We start from the raw sequence: 21488 nt of genomic DNA, 5'->3' as shown, positions 1-21488 counted from the left end.
AGCTAATTTTTTTTTCTTCAGCAACAGCTGAGATGGCTACAAGACTCTTCACATTCAGTCCTCTATTTGGAATGCTGAAAAGAACTGGCAGTGATATATTCCACCATCCCAGGCCTAACTATGTTTGGGCTCTTCCCTCTCTTCCCACAAATTTATTTTATTTATTTATTTATTTATTTATTTATTTATTTATTTATTTATTTATTTATTTATTTATTTATTTTATATCCCGCCTATCTAGCCACTTAAGGCCACTCTAGGCGGCTTACAACAAGTGCAATTACAATAAAATTAAGACAATTTTAAATATGGGGAAAACTTAGACGAAAAGGGACAAAGACGGAGGGAGAGGAGAAAGAGGAAAGATCAACTCCTTGCAGTAATTTCACATCTTAATGGCATTCTTCCAATATCCCACTTTCTTACTTTTGGATTCAATGGAAATGTGAGGCAAATGGTTTCTCCAAGTCGGATTTTAGAAACATCAAAGAGAACAGTAAGGAGGTGGACATCTGCAAGGCAGTGCTCTTCATCATGAACCATCAGCTCCAAGACATTCTGAGAAGACAGAAGCCAAGTTAAACCATGAAGTCTTGATTGTAGAGCATAAAGCACAAACGTTCAAAGCAGTCAGGGAAAACCTCCTGTCCATGGGCCAAATCTTTCTTGTGGGACATTCCGATCTTGCCCATTATCTTTGGTAGTAATAGGAATCTTTCTTTCACAGGCAGAGCTGGAAGGCAATTTTGATGCGGAAGTGCAGAAGGCAAACAGTCAAGCCCCATCCCACTACAACATTGATTCAATCCAGAAAAACTAGATTATTGTATATTTTCCTTCCCAGTTTTTTTTTTATCTTCTGAGAATCCTTATGATAATGAAGTGGATTAGCACTGACATTGAGTAGTGTTACAACAGCATGAGATCAAAGAGATTTCCAAGCTGTCACACTTTTCAGCTTACGGGAGGTACCTTATAAGTGTACCTCCAAGTCAGAAAAACCTCACTTCTTGTAAGCACTTAAGAGCAATAAAATGTTGGCAGTAGGTCTTTGATTAAACCAGTATATACATGTACTTGTAGGTTTCTACTTCAGTACAACAGGCCCTAGAAGTTTGAGCAGAAAATTTAGGACACTGTACAAACACCTTTGTTTTCTTCCATTGGCTTACTACTAGAGTAGAAATAGCATATCTTTGGGAAAAGGCAGTCTCTTACAGTGGATTTAGCACATCTGGAACATTCCATGTATTTAGAAGTTTACAAGACAAATCCATGATCATTGCCCAGACATTTTAAATTGGTTTCACTAATGATTAATATAGTAACTAATACCCATACTCATGGTATGCCTTTGATGTCTCTCCATTTTATGTCTGACTGTACTTCTTTTTATTGTGTGCATTATATTAAACTGTGTTATATTGTATTTATATTATTGTACATTTGTTTGGAATCTGTTGGGATAAAGGGCAGATTAAGGATGTGACTACGTAGCACAAAAATGCAAATGGATTCACTGTGAAGTCACATCCAGGGAGTCAGGTTTTCCTGGGTTAATTTGCTTCAGCTGACCACAGAGGAGTCGAATCATCTCCTCCCCACACCTGGTGCCCGGCTTGCTTGTTCCCTTCTTCTCTTCCTGTTCTGTTTATTTCTTCTTTTTTAAGGCATGCTGTCCTAGTACTAGACTAGTTAAGGGACCAAAGGAGAAAGTAGGAAGGAAGAAATCAGCAGAGAGACAGGAGGATGTTTTCACTTTAGTCTTGTTTCAAACTTCTTTGTTGTACTCTTGCTCTGGCTGTCCAGATTTGCAGGAGATACAATTAGAGCACAGCTGCCTTAAAGCTTCCTCCCCTCTTTTTTCCCCTTTAATTGGCCAGCTGCCCCAGCATTAGATCTGCAAGTAGGTAGGTAGGTAGGTAGGTAGGTAGGTAGGTAGGTAGGTAGGTAGGTAGGTAGGTAGGTAGGTAGGTAGGTAGGTAGGTAGGTAGGTAGGTAGGTAGGTAGGTAGGAAGGAAGGAAGGAAGGAAGGAAGGAAGGAAGGAAGGAAGGAAGGAAGGAAGGAAGGAAGGAAGGAAGGAAGGAAGGAAGGGAGGGAGGGAGGGAGGGAGGGCACTCAGGCATCAGCTCAAAGAGAAACCAGTTTTCCTGATGCCCTGCCTGTCTCATTTCTGCTGAAGCCATTTGGAATAGCTTGAAAAACAATAGCTCAAACCCATTCACATCATGTGATCTCATCAGCAGAATCAATGTGAAAGCATTCAATTCCAAAAAAAATATTGAAGCCCCAATGGGAGAGGAAAAAAACTAAGGATTTTATGTTGGATGGGGGAAGGAACTCTAGGCTGTTTCTCATTGCCTTTTATATCATGTAGCCAATGGGGGGGGGGGAATGTGAATTAAACCACCCCAATTCTAGAGCATTTCTCACATTACTTGTCAATGTTTTTGCACCTTAAGACAATTTGGAATAAGTACTAGTAATTGCTACAAGAACTCAGTGGCTCAGTGGCACAGTGACTTTTTCAGAGGATCAATAACTCTTCATTGCATTTGTGATTAGGAGATATTCTGATCAGACATGTTGAGTCACAGATAGAGATGGGCATGAACTGCTGTTCCGTGGCACTGTGGCTTTCCTTGCCCCACCTCCTCCAATAGACACCCACTCAGAAGCAGCAGGGCAACTTCCCAGCCTTGCCTACTCCAGCAGGTACCCATTCAGAAGCATCTCCTGGATGATGCAGGGCTGGGAAGCCACACTGCTGCCTTTCAGTGGGTGCCCAGCAAAGAAGGCAGGGCCGGGAAGCCAAGCCACTGCCTCTGAGTGGGTGCCCACCAGAGGAGACAGTGCTGGAAAGCCAGGGTGCCTACACAACAATTATGTGACCCAACTGTGGAACCATGGCTTCTGCCCATCTTTAGTCACAGATAATGATGGACGGTGACCTTTTTTCAACCATGGCCTAGTGAATGTCTAAATTTTTCAGCTTTGCAGTAGCCAAATGTTTTCTGTTTCACTTCCTAATCTAATGTGGGTTTGTTTGTTTCCTGTTATCTCAGAAGGATTAAAGTGAAGAACAGTATCTTACATAAAACCAGATCACCAAGGTGCATCATGCATCTCAGATGACTCTGGGGAACTTCTAAAAGCTGTGGTGAGATGCCAAGTTGAGCTACATAAATGCACAACAAACAACTCTGTATGTACAGTAATTATTCTTGAGTGGACTGATCTGAACCACATAGGGTAAAGCAGTGGTGGAGGTTAACTCTTCTGTAAATCCATTTGGTAGTCCCAACTGCAGTAAACCAACTCTAGAAGAGACAAGATTACTCACATTCATGAATTGTTGAATGGTGAGTCAACACCTATATAAATCCCACAGATCCAATGGATTTAACTGAGACTGCCAATTGGATTCCGGTCTCTGTTCCCAGTCTCATCTTCCACTCCATGTCTCAGTTACTGAGACTCAACAAATCTCTCACTGTCACCTGGGTGTTTCTACCAATTAACAATGTTAGCATTCCTATCATTAGGAAGACCACCAACAGGATTACAGGATTCCTACCAAAATAACTAATTCTGGACAACTAACAGTACATCTCAAGCATTAGCAACATTCATAGCCTTATCAGTACTCCTAAGTCTACTCTTCTGTGTACACCTGTGTACACAACTCTTACTCTCTCATCTAGAGATGGCTATGAAACGAACCATGAACCAAAACAACCCAACAAACTAGGCTGGTTCATAGTTATTTCATGACCCAGTTTGGGGATCCCATTTTGCCACAGCAAAATGAAACACAGAATTTTTTTCCTCTTTGGCAATTTGTTTGCTTTAGCAAAAAGAGATGCCTGCCCATCCCTTCCCACTATTTATTTATTTATTAGATTTTTACCCCACCCCTCTAGACAATGTCTACTCAGGGCGGCTTACAAATAAAACATAGCAATATAAAATATGTAAAATCATAAAAATTTACAATTATAGCAATTGATTACAACCAAGATATTACCAAGATGGCATACCATAAGAAAAAAGAAAAAGAAAGAGCTAGGGGTGGAAATCACTTAATTGACCGGAGGTGGAAATCGCTTAACTGACCCTGTCACCTCCACCTTCCTCCACCACCACTGCCATCGGTGCCATCCTCAGAGGCAGGAGGACCAGTTTCCCTGTCAGGAGCCTGTTAGTGTCTCTGAACATGTCTCTGTGGTGGCAAAAGTTGAGGCATCAGGAGCAGATAGCGCCCCCCTCCTAGCACAAACCAGAAAAACAAACCTTGAACTGGTTCATTTTTCCAGGGCCTCATGATGGCTCATTGTTAGCCATGAATTATAAACCGTGACACACCCCTGTTTTCCACTCTCATCACATGCTATAAAGAAAAAACACAGAGCCAGCCCTACCATTTCCCTGTGGCGTTCAACTCAGGTGCCAGAGCACACAGGGACAAATATGTGGTTGCTTCTTCATGCGGTCATCACTGACCCTGAGGCACTCATTTATTCATTTCTTTTTTTTATCTTGCCTTTCTCCTAATAAAGGGATTCAAGGTTTGTTTGTTTCTTTTTTAAAAATTAAGAAAAATGGAGTTCACATTCAATAAATGATGTTATTAAATATTTAACCCATTAAAACGACATTTTGTCTCCGGGAGCTACCCTGCTGTACTGCTCTGTTCTACAGATGGAGATGTCCAACCAAGTTTGGAGGGAGCAGCACATTCACAGGAGAAGGGGATTTCAGTTTCTGTGGATTTCTCTGGGCGTTTCTTGTACCTGCCCTCATGATAAAAGAGCACATAGGAGTAGGGTTGCCAGATACACAGGTACTAAAAGGAGGACATAGAAAGACAAAAAGGAGGACAAAGGAGGACATATTGAATGTTTCATTTGAATCGTTCCAGATTAAACCCATAATCAATACAATTTTATTACAATAGCTGCCAATAAATGTCTCTTAGTGAACTGACCAAGAAACAGTCATGTTAAACATTAAAAATAAATTCAATGGAAGCTTTTTTTCAAAATACCAGGGGTGGGTGGGCAGGTGGGGGCGGGGAAAGCCAGGGGGAAGGGGGTCCTTCCACCTCTCCCCCTCCCATACAAAATTATAACATAAAATATAGAAAAGCCTGACATTTTAAAGGTTTTTATCTTTGCCTGCCTGATGGAGGACATTAGACTAAAAAGGAGGACATGTCCTCCTTTTGCCTGACATCTGGCAATCCTACATAGGAGCCAGGCCAAAATAAAAATAACCATTAAGACAACTCCAATGATTGCCAGTAGCTGCACTTTGCTGCCTGGATTTTCCTTCTTTGGTGGCAGCATGCATGCAGGAAGATATGTGAAGGCGCCATTCCCCCCCCCCAACACTTCTCTCTAAGACCAGATAGCCCAGTGGCAATGATGAAGCTGGGGAGGGGGGGGGTTAGTACCTTACTTCCCACTTGAGGCTGCAGGAAAGCTTGGGGTCCCCCTGAGAAAACACCTAGGACCATCCCGAGGAATCTTCTCAACAACAGTACAGTTTACACTGCTATACACTCTTTTAAAAATCATTTAAAACAACTATAACTGAACAGGTAATTATATTTGGTTAAAGTATTTCTGTAACAAGAGTGGCCCAGTGGTTTGAGTGCTGTAACTGGGAGAGCCACATTCTAACCACCACTCTGCTGCGAGTAACCATTGGATGACATCGGACCAGTCACCAGTCCCTCAGCCTGACCTTCTTCATCAATCTGTAGGGATAAAATGGGGCATGGAGAAAAGCCATACAGGCTGTCTTGATCTGACTGGGCTGTAAATGTAAATATATATTGAATAACAAATAAAGAGCCTGACAGAACATTGATCTGAATATGACTGAAGAGTTCAGACAAAATGATTTATTGTTGAATGTGTGTCTTACTTTGACCTGACTCTGTATTCTGAAGCAAAAGGTTTCATTCCACATTGGATCCTTACAGTCTTTAATAGTCTTAGTCCGGACAGTTTCAAAGGAAGCTGTTGGCAGATACAAGCTGACGTAGCAATCTGACTGGTTAACTGTTTCAAAAAAGAGAGAAAAGAATGTAAAAGTTATATTCTTAGGATACACTGAAAACAAGGAAAAACATAGAAATCCAAGACATTTTTCCCATTGTATCCCATGTCTGCCCACATGTTGGACTGAGATAATTTAGGGGATAAAGCGCCTACAATACCCAATCCAGTTAGGCCATTAGCCCTAGTGGCTGAGGAATATGAAAGCTTTAGAGCAAAATGTAACTTTTTCTAGGCTGATCCTATCTATTTTAAGGTCTCATCAGACTAAAGCCCCCACCATTCCTCTGAATGGACATGCTAGTTAGGGCTCATAGGAGTTTTTGTAGGCCCAAAACCTTTGGAGGCCACGTGTTCCACACCCTTCGCTTAGCTCATAAAAATAGTGTGGCTTCCACTTATATACAGTATGTGTCTCTTCCATAAAACAAATGGAACAATTTCTCCCGCTGCGTAGGTCTCTTGCAAACAGACTTTTTTTTTATCTCCTGAAAGTACTGGGTTCTGCAATGAATATATCCATTTCCCACCCTCAATTCATGCACAGTTCCTCTTGCTATGATCACAGCAGTGCATTTTTGTCATGAATTTCTGCACCTTTTTTTTTGTTCCGGAAAGTATGGTTTACTTTCATTACTGCTTCTTACTTGTAGTTGATGTTTCTGGTGAGAACTGGATGTTTTCAATCAACATTTGAAAAAAAGAGAGCTCCAATAGAAAATCTGTATTAGGGAAATCTATTTCTAAAAGATTTCTTAATTTTGTTTAAAGAGAAACAACTTTCTTAAAGAAAACAGAAATGTGTTTTAAAGCAGAGCTTTGTATACAAATCCTGGTAAACTCCACGCTCCTTTTGACACCAAATGGCTGAAAGAAAGGGTGGAACAAAAGCTCAGCTTGGAAAATCTCTTAGTTACAATCTATGAGTGTATAAGTATGTGCTAATACAAGGCTTTGTAGTACCTACAAAAAGCCACTCTGAAGCTGGAAAACATCCAGCATTAACTGAAATATTTAATGAAGATATCCATTTCATGATTTGTGAGATTCTTAACAAAAGTGTCCATGTATCCTGGGTTTTCCATCATCAGGAGGAAATGGTGAGCATCCTTTGATTTTTGTTTTCTTTTTATATTTCTTGCAAGCAAAAATGTACAATAAAAAGGACACATATTTGAAAAAATAATATAAACATGCTTTAGTCAATGCAAAACTTTTAAATTACATAAATTAAAATGGATACATTAAAATGTTAAAATGGATGCATTAGGACCAATGTATGGCAAAACAGGGGCATGCTGCCTTACAGGGAAAGGGAGGAAGAGCTTCCAGCTCCATGACAGAACTTGGGTGGAACAAAATTGCTTGGTCAGTTACTGAGAAATATGGCAAAATCAAAACTAAAACATTTTCCGTTCTATTCCCTGTTTCTTTAGAATTTGTATAGCTAAGCAAACCCTACAGGCATAACTACAAGCAGTAAGCTTGGTTCCTGCATGTTTACACAACAAGGAAGACAGGCAAAGATGCAAATAACGGTTTTAGTAATTATGTCTGTAATTCTCTGATAAAGAGAATTAGCCACTCTCCCCCCTTCATAGATTGCTGCCTTGTCGTGGTGAAGGGGCTTGACTAATTCAGAGACGCTGTGGGCTATGCTGTGCAGGGACACCCAAGACGGACAGTTCATAGTGGAGAGTTCTGACTAAACATGATCCACCTGGAGGAGCAACTGGCAAGCCACTCCAGTATCTTTGCCAAGAAAACTCCATGGACAGAAACAAAAGGCTAAAAGATATGACACTGGAAGATAAGCCCCTCAGGTTGGAAGGCATCCAAAATGCTACTGAGGAAGAGCGGAGGACAAGGACAAGTAGCTGAAGTCGTTGGGCCAAAGCTGAAAGGACGCTCAGCTGCAGAAGTGCCTGGAAGTAAAAGGAAAATCCAATGCTGAAAAGAAAAATACTGCATAGGAGCCTGGAATGTAAGATCTATGAACCCTGGGAAGTTGGATGTGGTCAAACAGGAGATGGCAAGAATAAACATTGACATCCTGGGCGTCAATGAACTAAAATGGATGGGAATGGGCGAATTCAATTCAGAAGATTACCATATCTGATTACCATATCTGATTGTGGGCAAGAATCCCGTAGAAGAAATGGAGTAGCTCTCATAGTCAACAAAAGAGTGGGAAAAGCTGTACTGGGATACAATCTCAAAAATGATAGAATGTTTTCAGTACAAATCCAAGGCAGACCTTTCAGCATCACAGTAATCCACGTTTATGCACCAACCACCAATGCTGAAGAGGCTGAAATTGACCAATTCTATGAAAACGTACAACACCTTCTAGAACTGACACCAAAGAAAGATGTTCTTGTCATTATAGGGGACTGGAATGCTAAAGTAGGGAGTCAAGAGATAAAAGGAACAACAGGTAAGTTTGGCCTTAGAGTTCAAAACGAAGCAGAGCAAAGGCTAATAGAGTTTTGCCAAGAAAAGAAGTTGGTCATCACAAACACTCTTTCCCAACAACATAAGAGGCGACTCTGTAAGGTGCATGCATGTCTGGCCTGGATAAGGTGAAGAACCAGAGAGAGAGTTAGGACACAAAGATGGAGACCAATAGAACCAGAGGAACTATGGGACTTTGTATTTCTAGCTATAAGCCATCATTGTAAGAAATTCAACTCTTGAAGTGAATGTTTTGAACTATGCTTTCAGTAAGTTGACAAAAAACATCTGCTGCTAATTTAGGGAGTGGAGCAAACCCAGGGGTTAAGAAGACTCTGGTATGAGGATCCAAATGAGCAAGCAGATTCCACACCTGTCCACTAAGTAATGGAAGACACATTAAGCATTCCATACTTCACAATAAGTGATAAGGAACATATATATAGCGGGAAACAAAGAAACATCTAATGCGCATGCCCAGCTAGCAAACTGCCTTTATTAATGTGTCTTGTGAGATCCTTTGCTGTTTAATATTGTTCTTCTTGGGATACAAATATCTAGTGGTCACCATTTTGTGACAACTCTACACATGGACATCACCAGATGGGCAATGCCGAAATCAGATTGATTATATACTTTGCAACCAAAGATGGAGAAGCTCTATACAGTCAGCAAAAACAAGATCTGGAGCTGATTGTGACTCTGATCATCAGCTTTTTATAGCAAAACTCAAGCTTAAACTGAAGAAAGTAGGAAAAACCACTGGGCCAGTCAGGTATAATCTAAACCAAATCCCTCATGAATACACAGTGAAGAACATATTTAAGAAACTAGATTTGGTGGACAGAGTGCCTTAAAAACAATGGCTGGTGGCTCGTAACATTGTACAAAATGCAAGGGAGATAGGGAAAGTTACAGAAAATTGAATGCAGACTTCCAAAGAATAGCAAGGAGAGACAAGAGGGCCTTCTTAAATGAACAGTGCAAAGATATAGAGGAAAATAATAGAAAGGGAAAAGTCAGAGATCTGTTCAAGAAAATTGGAGATATTAAAGGAACATTTTGTGCAAAGTTGGACATGATAAAGGACAAAAATAGTAGGTGCAACAGATGCCTACGTTGCTCCTGTCAATCACAGTGGAACCTCATGTGCATAAGCCAATGAGAGGACAGGAGATGCAGATACAGAGTTTTATAAGTTAGTCAGTTGGAGAGTTAGTGAGAAGAAGAAGGGAGGTTTGCAGAGAGAGAGAGAGAGAGAGAGAGAGAGAGAGAGAGAGAGAGAGAGAGAGAGAGAATTATTACTAATAAATATACACTAGTTAAATTGAAAATAAGTAAACAAGACGTGATCTAATGTGGAACATAAAATATAATATGTCAATGATTGTGATCTAATGAAAATGAATAAAGACCATCTGTGATTCGGAGTTAGCTTTCATACCCTTTAATAAAACTAATTATGTTGTTGGCAACAAGTGTAAGAGTAACATTTACAGTGTGGATAAGAGAAATCCACTGGTGGCAGCGAGAGAGAAAGAATGAACATCGCCAGCATGGATCCTTGGGTTGAGAGAAACAAACAGGGGCATGGGGTGTATGTCACAGTAGGGACCTCACAGAAGCAGAAGACATCTGGTAAGAATACACAGAGGAATTATACCGGAAAGATCTGGATGTCCCGGACAACCCAGATAGTGTGGCTGCTGATCTTGAGCCAGACATCCTGGAGAGTGAAGCCAAGTGGGCCTTAGAAAGCATGGTTAACAACAAGGCCAGTGGAGGAGATGGCATTCCAGTTGAACTATTTAAGATCTAAAAAGATGATGCGGTTAAGGTGTTACGCTCAATATGCCAGCAATTTTGGAAAACTCAGCAGTGGCCAGAGGACTGGAAAAGATCAGTCTACATTCCAATCCCAAAGAAAGGCAGTGCCAAAAAATGTTCCAACTACCGTATAATTGCACTCATTTCACACGCTAGCAAGGTTATACTCAAAATCCTACAAGGTAGGCTTCAGCAGTATGTGGACCGAAAACTCCCAGAAGTACAAGCTGGATTTCGAAGGGGCAGAGGAACTAGAGGCCAAATTGCTAACATGCACTTGATTATGGAGAAAGACAGAGAGTTCCAGAAAATCATCTACTTCTGCTTCATTGATTATGCAAAAGCCGTTGACTGCGTGGACCACAACATACTATAGCAAGTTCTTAAAGAAACGGGAGTGCCTGACCACCTTATCTATCTCCTGAGAAATCTATATGTGGGACAGGAAGCAACAGTTAGAACTGGATATGGAACAACTGATTGGTTCAAATTTGGGAAAGGAGTACAACAAGGCTGTATATTGTCTCCCTGTTTATTTAACTTGTATGCAGAATACATCCTGCGAAAGGATGGACTGGATGAATCCCAAACCGGAATTAAGATTGCCAGAAGAAATATCAACAACCTCAGATATGCAGATGATACCACTCTGATGGCAAAATGTGAGGAGGAATTAAAGAACTTCTTAATGAGGGTGAAAGAGAAGAGCGTAAAAACTGGTCTGAAGCTCAACATCAAAAAAACACAATGATCATGGCCACTGGTCCCATCACCTCCTGGCAAATAGAAGGGGAAGATATAGAGGCAGTGACAGATTTTACTTTCTTGAGCTCCAGGATCACTGCAGATGGTAACAGCAGCCACAAAATTAAAAGACGCCTGCTTCTTGGGAGGAAAGCAATGACAAACCCAGACAGCATCTTAAAAAGCAGAGAGATCACCTTGATGACAAAGGTCTGCATAGTCAAAGCTATGGTTTTTCCAGTAGCGATGTATGTAAGTGAGAGCTGGGCCATAAAGAAAGCTGACCACTGAAGAATTGATGCTTTTGAATTGTGGTGCTGGAGGAGACTTTTGAGAGTCCCCTGGACTGCAAGGAGAACAAACCTATTCATTCTGAAGGAAATCAACCCTGAGTGCTCACTGGAAGGACAGATCCTGAAACTGAGACTCCAATACTTTGGCCATCTCATGAGAAGAGAAGACTCCCTGGAAAAGACCCTGATGTTGGGCAACTGTTAGGGCAAGAGGAGAAGGGGATGACAGAGGATGAGATGGTTAGACAGTGTCATCAAAGCTACCAACATGAATTTGACCCAACTCTGGGAGGCAGTGGAAGACAGGAGGGCCTGGCATGCTCTGGTCCATGGGGTCACGAAGAGTCAGACATGACTTAATGACTAAACAACAGCCACTCTCCTCCCTTTAAAAGTGGCTGTAAAAAAATTACATTGCTCAGCCTCCCCATGCCTTCAAGGATGGGGTGGCTTAATGACAGTTTGAAATTAATTTCCTTGTGGGAAATTTTGTGCTTGATGAAAGTGATTTTAAATCCAGCATGGTTAGCCATCCAATGCAGCATAAAATCCACCCACACTTCTCTTTGTTCTTAATGTCATCCATCTAGTGCTACTGTCATGAAGGTTCAAAGACAAAAGGAACACTTGAGATGACTCACAAGTAGTTGCCTTCAGCCTCACCAGGCAGGCTAAGCACCAAATTGACACCTCTAACTGCAGCTTTTGCAAGATGCAATCTAACATATTGCCTTTCAGATTTGGGGGGGGGGGGGTTAAGCACAACGTTATGCATCTAAATCAGTGTTTCCCAGCCTGGGAGTCATGACCCCTGAGGGGTCACAAAGTCTTTTCAGGGTGGGGGTCGTGGGTCACCTTATACAGTATGTGTTGTAGCCCTTGTTAAATAATTTCTTCCTTGACCCTTCAGAGTGGGATATTAAAATTAGTACGTATGTGTTTGTATGAGAAAAAAGCCCTTTTAGGGGAGAAAGAATCCTCTACTTTCTGAAAAGGGATGCCTTTACCCCATTAAAAATGTCATTTTATGTAAACATGGGGGGGCCTCACAGGTTACTTGGCCATTATAAAAGAGGGTCACAACTTGAAAAAGGTGGGGAACCACTGTTAAAAATACTGTCTATATATGTTGCAGAAGGACCTCAGAGAAGGTGGTTCAGTGCCTATATCGAAGAACAGAAATCCATTTTGAACAAATACTGCTTACGTTCTGGCCAGAAAAGTAACTAGACAGACAGAAAGACAGACAGAACCACAGAGATCTTAGTTAGAAAAAAAATAGATTAATTCTCTTGCGACTTGGCAGATTTGGAAATATAGAATTTTTCACAATTTCAGCCAAAATCCATTTGAATGTTAGCTAGGCTCACAAATAATTTTGCGCCCTATGGGGTGTCCAGGCTTTCTTTCCCTTCTGCACCTTGGAGCAATCGTAGTAACACAATGGGGTGGAGAAGGCAGAAGTGTCCCTTTGGCCTTATTTAAAGTCTTAACAACCTGAAAGGCTGAGGTCAAAAGATCTTGGGGCATGCTCTAGAGTATGATAAGCATGCATGCTCCTCCCTCCTCATCACTCTCATTCCTCCCTCCTCATCACTCTCATTTTTTTCAAAAGCTTCCTTAGAGCAGCAAATGAATAGCATGAAATGAATAACATAGATCCGAGATGTTTATAATAATAAATATTTGTTATTGAATAGCCAGTTAAAACTTGGCTATTCAAGCAGGCCTTCCCTCCAGTCAATTAAGTGATTTCTAATTTTTTTTTGCCATCTTGATACTGTATTGTTTGGAATTAATCGCTATAATTGTATTGTTTATGATTTTATATATGTTATATTGATGTGTTTTTATCTATGTAAGCCATCCCAAGTAGACATTTTCTAGAGGGGCGGGGTAAAAATCTAATAAATAAATAAATACATACATTTAGAGAGATTTTTGTGGCTTTACCATACTGTTACGTCCTTGCACCGATTGTGAAAAGTTGAAGCTATCAAAAGGCAATCCTCAGTTTAAAAAGTCTCTTCCATGCGAAAGGTTATGCAGCACAAGACCAATTTAAAGGTAAAGAAAGAATCACAACATTCTAACATGAACAGCTTCTCCCTCTGTTCTGTCACCCCTACTATGGTGACATGCATTATACTTCTCATTTCAACAGTTTTGCACTCTAAACCACCCAGAGTACTGCATGCTGTAATGAGGCAGTATATGAATAAAATAAAATCACTTTGGTGCGCAAATATTATGCACATTTTGCTCTATGTACTACAAGTGGCCTCTCAGTGAATATGCTACATCAAAGTAAATTAAGAGATGCTGCACAGAATCTCTGCTGAAAGCGAATATTACTATAAATGTTATTATACGGTAGCATACTCACATAAATCTGCTTTTTGCAGGTTTTTTATCTGTATGACATTCACAGTGAGCAAATAGCAAGGAGAGTCTTCCATCTGGAGAAGAATAACAAATATTTATTATTATAATTTGTGCTATAAACAGACTCAGCTTTGCAAAGCAGTGCAAAGGTAAATAGAGCTACAGGCCATGGGGGATACCTGAACTTCCACCCTCCACTAGGCAAATATTAACAGCAGCCCATGCTATGTACCTGATCCTTTAGAGCAGTGGTCTCCAACCTTGGGCCTCCAGATGTTCTTGGACTTCAACTCCCAGAAATTCTGGCCAGCAGAGTTGGTGGTGAAGGCTTCTGCGAGTTGTAGTTCAAGAACATCTGGAGGCCCAAGGTTGGGGACCACTGCTTTAAAGGGTCTATGATCTGATCCATAGCAGTCAAGACTTTTGTTTGGGCAACTGTCTCTGCAGCCAACGTCATTTTGGTTTTATTTTTGAAAAACTGGAGGAACAGTTTACCGGATGGTTTACAGTTTACATCATGGACTGGTTGATTACAGGCATTGGGGCTTTCAAAACAAGCATGAGCAGCCTGAATTGAACTCAGCAAAAAAGTAACCATGCAGCTTTTTCAACACTGGTATGGCAATTATATGTCTGTGTACCAGACATATAATTGAGGCATTACTATATTGCTCAAGATTCTGGGTTGTTCTGTAAGGGGAATTTTAAACATTAATATGGGACCAAGTCAAAACTGAAGAAGAATTATTGGACTCTGATCAAATCTACAAAATTAACTCCAAAATTTCAACAAGGAACAAAGTCCCAAGAGAGATTCTATTCAAATTTATACACAAGAAAACTAGAGACCTTATATTGACTAAACAAAGAACCCACCCACTGGAAGTAAATGGAATGGAAGTACAATTTTTCAAGATCTTCCCTCAGATGCACCAAGGAAAAGAAAAGACTTTGACTTTTTCACTCAAAAGCTTAGAAAACAAAAAATAAGGTATCATTGGAAATTTCCCTGTGTATTGGAAGTGACACTACCAAAAGGGAAATTTATTTTATCCAACCTGGAACAAGGTAAACAACCATTTGAAGAAATTCTAAAGAGAGGCAGCTTAAAGACATTGCATCAATCAGAAGAGTTGGATAATTTACCATCTGGAGAATCATTTAAGAGTGACACTCAAAGTGAATCACAAATTCTCCATGTGGGGATCTTTTTTTAAAAAAATTATAAACTAAAACCATTGGCAGTATTTTTAGAAGATGGAGATTCTAAGTATTGTATTTTTCGGTTGTCCTTGACATGTGTGAAATGTATGAATTTTTTTATCTGTAGTTTTCCTTTTGTACTTCTCCATATTTCAAAATAAAAAAAAATAAGGGGGAAAAAGATTCCAGGTCATCTTCAAGGACATCTACAATGCATTATTATAAGCTTAGCAGAGCACAGACAGACAATCTCTAACATCAATGGTCTAAATTCCCCCACAAACTGTTCAAGAACATTTAATCACCTAATTAAATTTAAAGCAAATATAACATATATCCAAGAAATACACATGAAGAAAGAACATGAACATGTTTTAAATACCAAAAAATGAGAAAAGCATACTTGGCATCAGCTAAAGAGAAGAAAAAAGGCATTGTAATATACATTAAAAACTACAGAACCTACTGTAAAAGATCCCAACCTATAAGATCACCTGAGTCTCAAGGGACAATGTTGCACCAAGGTGCACCCCCACGCCTGGTCCTTTGGAGTAGAGCAACCATTTCTAGAAAAGACTATAAATCCTATTACAGGACAGAAGACTCATGTACCAGAATTTACCCTTAATCCAACCCTCTACTGACTCATCATCTGCAAAAATTCAGCTGTTTCAGATTATGAAGAGAAGACAGAGCTGAGTGTCATCAACATATTGATGGGACCTCACTCAAAATCCACTAACAACTCCACCGAGCAGCCTCAGATGCTGTGGAGCATAGGAGGTAAATGGACTCTTATGGAATTTAGGTGTCTGGCTGCAGAGCCAGAGGTTGGCAGTTCAATTCCCCAGTGTGCCTCCCAGGAATAGAGCCAGCTTGTGTGGCCTTGAACGAGCTGCACAGTCCCAGGCTGACCCCAGAAGAAGGGGATGGCAACTCTAAATATTCTCTAGCTGGAAAACCATAGAAAGGATGGCCATAAATCAGAACTAACGTGATGACACATGATCATTATTATTGTGGGATACCACCACTTAAATGGCATGGAGTCGTGCCCTGCTGCCACCTACCCCACAGACTAGGACAAAACAATCTTACCACCTCTCCTGTGACATGGGGTTATGAAAATGTCTGTCTCATTCTCATAGGGATGACATGGGTTCTCATTGTGCATTTAATGGGAAAGCTCAAAAATGTTCTTCTTGTTGGGAGATAGAAAAGGCGCATTGTTGTCTTTTTAGTCAGCTTTGGGAGACATTTTGGAAACTGGTTTCTGTAAATTATGCAGTGTCGGAAAATGTGACAACAACAGGTGCCCTGAAAACTAGTAAAACTAAACAAATATAAGTGTCAGTATTGAATATATTGTTTAGGTCTTTGTGATCTGATTGCCTGCTCTTTAGTGCTTCTGATGTGAATGTGCACTTATCTTTATGGAGGAGAAAAGACACTAACTTTGTGCAGAGACGTTTTGCACAGGCTGCAAATTCACAATAACAACAGCAGCAGCAAAATGCTTAGTATCTCAGTGCCGCCCAAGAGTCAGAATCTCTTGGGGACAGGAAATTTTTTCCATGGGCTAGATAACTCAGTAGTTTGGGTATCTGGCTGCAGGGCCAGAGGTTAAGAGTTGAATTCCCCACTGCATCTCCTATGAGCAGAGCCAGCCTGTGTGGCTCTGGGCAAGCTGCACAATCCCAGGATGTCCCCAGAAGAAGGGAATATAAACCACTTCTGAGTACTCTATACCTGGAAAACCTTGGAAAGGGTCTCCATAAATCAGAACTGATTTGAAAGCACAGTTCATAGGGCACCTGGGAATAAAGCATGGTGTCTTTACAATGTGTTTTGACCCTATCTGTGTTGACCAGAAGCATAAGACTTGGAGTTGTGGAACATACACGTTTAGCAATTTGAAGCATGGGGAGATTTCCATCTCTCTGTCTCATCATCTGAATACCGAGTGTGGTTTAGTGGATATAGTGATGGGCTACGACTCTGGAGACCAGGGTTCAGCTCCCCACTGAGCCATGGAAACTCATTGAGGGCGTAACTGGTAAAACCACTCATTAAATACTTCACATACTTTGAAAGCCCCATCAGGGTCACTATAAGTGAGTTACAACTTGACAGCATGTAACAACAACTCCTCTCTATTTAATTTTGGAATTGTTTCAGCAGAGTAGAGAGGATGATCAGCTCACCCTAGAAGTAAGAAGTATCCCCCCCCAACTGTGGTTTTGTCACTGCCCTTTGGTAAAGTGACAGAGCTTTTTTCAGTGGCCAGTAGTTAAGGCCTGCCATCCCTCTCCACCCCCACCCCAAAAGGCCCCCAAATATGATAATGCATCATGTTCTTTGAAAAAAAAATCACAGATGCTTCAGAAATAGACATCTCCACCCCAACCTAATTTGCTCCCTACTACTGAGTGACATATTTTATAGGGTGAGTTTGTTCAGCTGTTGTTTTGACAGGTGAGTCCTACCTTTAAGGATTTGCAGAACATGTTCATTAAAAAAAACCTTTTGGGGATACAGTTCAGGAATCTCTCCATCAGGATCATTATGAGCTGTGCTAGCTGAGAGGTTCTCCTGAGAGCTCAGGTCTTTAAAAAGGGCTGTTTCAAGCTCTGAGATTAATTTGGGAGCCAACAAGTACGAAAAATGATACATTAAAAATATTTTTAGACATTTCTAATTGTACTGTGTCACATAATTCTCATGTCACTTCAATGAGTGTGTCTAATTCAATGAATGTGGCTGGATTGAATAAACACTCCAGACGGTACAAGAACTGGTTCTGTCACATAGGTTGTACCATGTGCTCCGACATCAGCTAGGTATTTCAGCTCCTTCCAATAGGATCACAGTTCAACCAAAGAGTCTCCTGCACCGCATGGAAATTAATGGTAGTTGTATTCATGACATGACAATTAGCATCGGTACACAAAACAAATGAACATGCCCATTCCCAGTCTGTCAATAAATCCCTCATTGCTTGTCTTAATGCTTGGATGGAAAGAAGGTGGTGATCTAACACGTTACAAAGAGAGCTCATAAACTCTGGTCATTCTCACAAGGCATCATGATGACAGAAATAACAGACCCTTGTGGCACCCTGAAGACTAAGTAAGTTCTATTTGGCATGAGATTGTGTGGCCATCGTCTTCATGCACCTGAGAAAAGGGGCTCTGCCCACAGGAAGAATTTATGCCAAATAAAACTTGTTAGTCTTAAAAAGAGTCTTAAAGGTTAGTCTTACAGACCCACAAGGGTCTTTGTAGAGTTTCCTACAAGAGACTTGAAAGTGTGAATCACAGAAAGAAAGCAAACGCAGCTCAGTGTCAACCTTTCCCTTAACATACAGAAGATTATAGCCTTTGAATTAATCCAGAATAATAATGACTTCCTACATTGTCTCACTTATAAATATACTTAGAAAAGGTAGTAAAATCTGCTCTTTTGTAAATATTCAACCACACTGGTTTTGAAAATTAAACCAGGAATCGTATACATGTTTATTGAGAAGCAAACCTTTGTATTTCAGTATAACTTTGATCTTTGGTAAATGAATTGTAATTTAAAGTGTAATCAGAGAGTGTTATCGCTAATCAATGTGAGCTGAGTTTAGAGTCTGTACCCTCAAGGATGACATGTGCATGCTAAGCCCTATTCAGGCTGCAGAGTAACAAAGCAGGGACGCAAAGATGCACATGAGTTTCCCTTGACCTGGATGTCAATCCAAATTTGCACATTGCTCACAGATCTGAGGGACTTCACAAGCACATTCCACATTCAGTGTTTCTAGGAGATCTGCAAACCCATTCAAATTGATGTGCATTAATTTCAATACAGTATCCAATTTAGTCTGGAGCCAATCCACAGTTTTTAAGCTGAATACTACTACTGTAGCCATAAAGAAACAGTAGTGCACCAATGTATCCTCATCACATTTCTGACTGAACTGGGAACCTTGAAGTCTTAGTTATAACAAAGAACAAAAAATAAGGCAATCAAGTAGAAATATAGATTTGTTCTAGTGTACGTATCTCCCACTATGTCAAAAAGTAAAAGACTACAGACACTAGTCTGGACTCTGTGTTTTGAGAAAAGATGGTATTGTTTACACTCCAGTCAGTCTTAAAATGGAACTAACAATACATGTAATTTTGCCTGAGAAACTGCTAAAGCAGATTAAGAAAAATACATAACACAAGACTGATTCCTGTAGATTAGCTTGGACTTCCTCTTACCTCTTTTGCTCTACCAGATGATGCCATTGTGATTTAGGTCAGGTGGAACTGAGATACAGAAAGTTGATCTTGTGTTGCTAATGCTTGGCAGCAAAGTCTTTTAAAACACAAACTGGCACTGATGGGTTAATATTGTATGAATACTGCCACACTGCCCCACCCCTTCTGACATTTCAGCCCAGAAAGATGAGGATACAGACAATGCATCTGGATAGGTGAGTTCAGAACAACACATTCTGGATAGGTGTCTTGGTCTTCCCCCAAGGGCATCCCGTGTTTAACAATTAAAGCAGCCTCCGACTGAGTAGACCGATGGGGATGGGATAGGGCTGTTTAGTCCTTTCCTTTTGATCCATTCAACTCCAGCTCACATGCCCAAAGAAACTTCTCAGGGAGAAAGCATTGCAGTAAGTAAGATTATTTTGAAGAAACAACTATGTGTAAAGCAAGGACATCTAGAGGAATTTTTCTCTGGGGTGGGGCAAACTTGCATCATAGTGGGTGGGCATAATTTGTCAGAGTGGTGCATGTTGCTACAGAACACCTGCCCATTTTCCTCCTATGTGTGTTTATTCATTTGTTCATTCGTTCAAGTAAAGGGTTTGTATAAACATTGATGCATATGCATGCTTTGATCCTCCTAAGCCTCACACTCAGTGAAATTTAAGAAGCCTACCATTCATTAGGAGAAAGATCTCTGGACGTGGAACTTGATACTACTGACATGGAATGCAAAAGGCACCAGGAGTTTCAAGATGTAGTGTAGAATGAGGAACATTCAACAAAACAATAAGAAGAGCCTCAACAAACAGATGAAGAGCTTAGGGGCCAGGTATTTATTAACACTGATTTTAATTTTAATTTATTGACATCAATGATTATATTGATTAACAACAACAATAATAATATGATTATATTGAGTAACTTCATATCAGGAAAAGGCTTCCTATGTTCCAAACTGGTTTCTTTCATCTTGGAGACCTTGATGAACGTGCCTGTAGAGAATAGAGTTGGAGTCTTAAGGGACAATCTTTGGCAGATGGAGGAGATATGGCTGTGTTTGATTAAGATTCAGGGTTATAGAGAAGCGTAAGGTGTGCTCACATGGAAAAACTGATCACAATTTGGACCACTTGCAGAGCAGTCTGGTGTGATCTATTCCTCAGCCTTCACACAATAAACAGGGAAATGCTATCCAGCTTGACCTCAATCTGTCCCTCAGCTGGACCTTTTTTTGGCTTCCACTTTTGGAGGCTGGACTGACGTAATTCCCCAGTTGATGAAAATATCATTTTAAGTGAGATCACTCATGTTACAGAATCCCTTTCTGGTGTGATCAAGCTCATGCCTTTTGAGTCATCTGACCATACCCTTAGACTGCTCATTTGCCTTATCATATCCTCAACCATTTTATTTTTTAAACACACCACTTCTTACAAACATAAAATGACTTTTGCACTACTGCCATTTTGAACGTTATAAATGTTATTTTGAAACTGCTTGTTTTGTTTGTGAAAAATGCCTCTAGAATTTCAATTTTTGTACCCAGCTCATGGGGGGGGGCACTATGTGTAGCCTGCGTAAATAAATGGTAAACCACCCAGAAAGTGCTTTAAGTACTATGGGGCAGTATATAAGCAGCATGCTTTTCTTTTCTTTTTAGCTCAGATAGCCTGGAAGCCAGTCTAGGTCAACATGACCTTTTTTCAAGAGTTTTGATTCATCATTTGAATCATGTCTAATCAAAATTAGAGACTGGAGATTGTCAGGCTCTAGTGGGCTCAGCCTGTGAGTGAGAACGTGAAAAAAAAATAGGGTTCTGGTCCATGTGTACATAGATATTATACTGTATCTTGCTTTCATGTGATTTTTTAGAAAGCTTACTTTCCAGCTGTCTTGCAGTGAGTCAACCTGGACCAAAACTTGTTTCTCAAGAAGAAAAGATCAAATATGCAGTGACTTGTAGCATACAACACCCAGCCTAGCAACAGTTCTTTTATGGTCCAATTTATTTATTATACACTGCAGTTTGAAAGCCCTTTTTTCCCCATCAGTTATGTGCCCGCCCTTTCCCTATCTGGCAAACGAGTGGTGCCCATAATTCCAAGCAAATTCCTCCCACTGAGGCTGGGGCACTTCAGAGGAAGATTTGGCTTTGAACTCCTGGCTCAGCTTGTCTCACCTTGCCTCACTTTGTGGGGGTGGGAGGCACACTAATAAACATTCCTTTAAGTAGTCATTAATGGCGCTGTATGCATTTTTG

The 21488-nt window shown here is 40.4% G+C and overlaps 1 protein-coding gene across 1 annotated transcript in view; it reads right to left on the bottom strand.

The window, feature by feature from the left end:
- The window catches only part of LOC110079008 (cytosolic phospholipase A2 epsilon), a 59796-nt gene extending 45953 nt beyond the window's left edge, over positions 1-13843 (bottom strand). The window contains exons 1-3 of the mRNA XM_072986233.2: positions 13771-13843; positions 5933-6069; positions 427-558 (exon numbers count right to left, since the gene is read on the bottom strand). Of these exons, the coding sequence (XP_072842334.2) occupies positions 427-558; positions 5933-6069; positions 13771-13843 (342 nt within the window). The remainder of the gene's footprint in view (positions 1-426; positions 559-5932; positions 6070-13770) is intronic.
- Positions 13844-21488: the final 7645 nt, after the last annotated feature.

The sequence above is a fragment of the Pogona vitticeps genome, chromosome 1 (genome assembly GCF_051106095.1).
Source record: "Pogona vitticeps strain Pit_001003342236 chromosome 1, PviZW2.1, whole genome shotgun sequence".
Taxonomy (NCBI): domain Eukaryota; kingdom Metazoa; phylum Chordata; class Lepidosauria; order Squamata; family Agamidae; genus Pogona; species Pogona vitticeps.
Note: the sequence above shows the minus strand (reverse complement) of the source record. Positions and strands in the feature narration are given on the sequence as shown.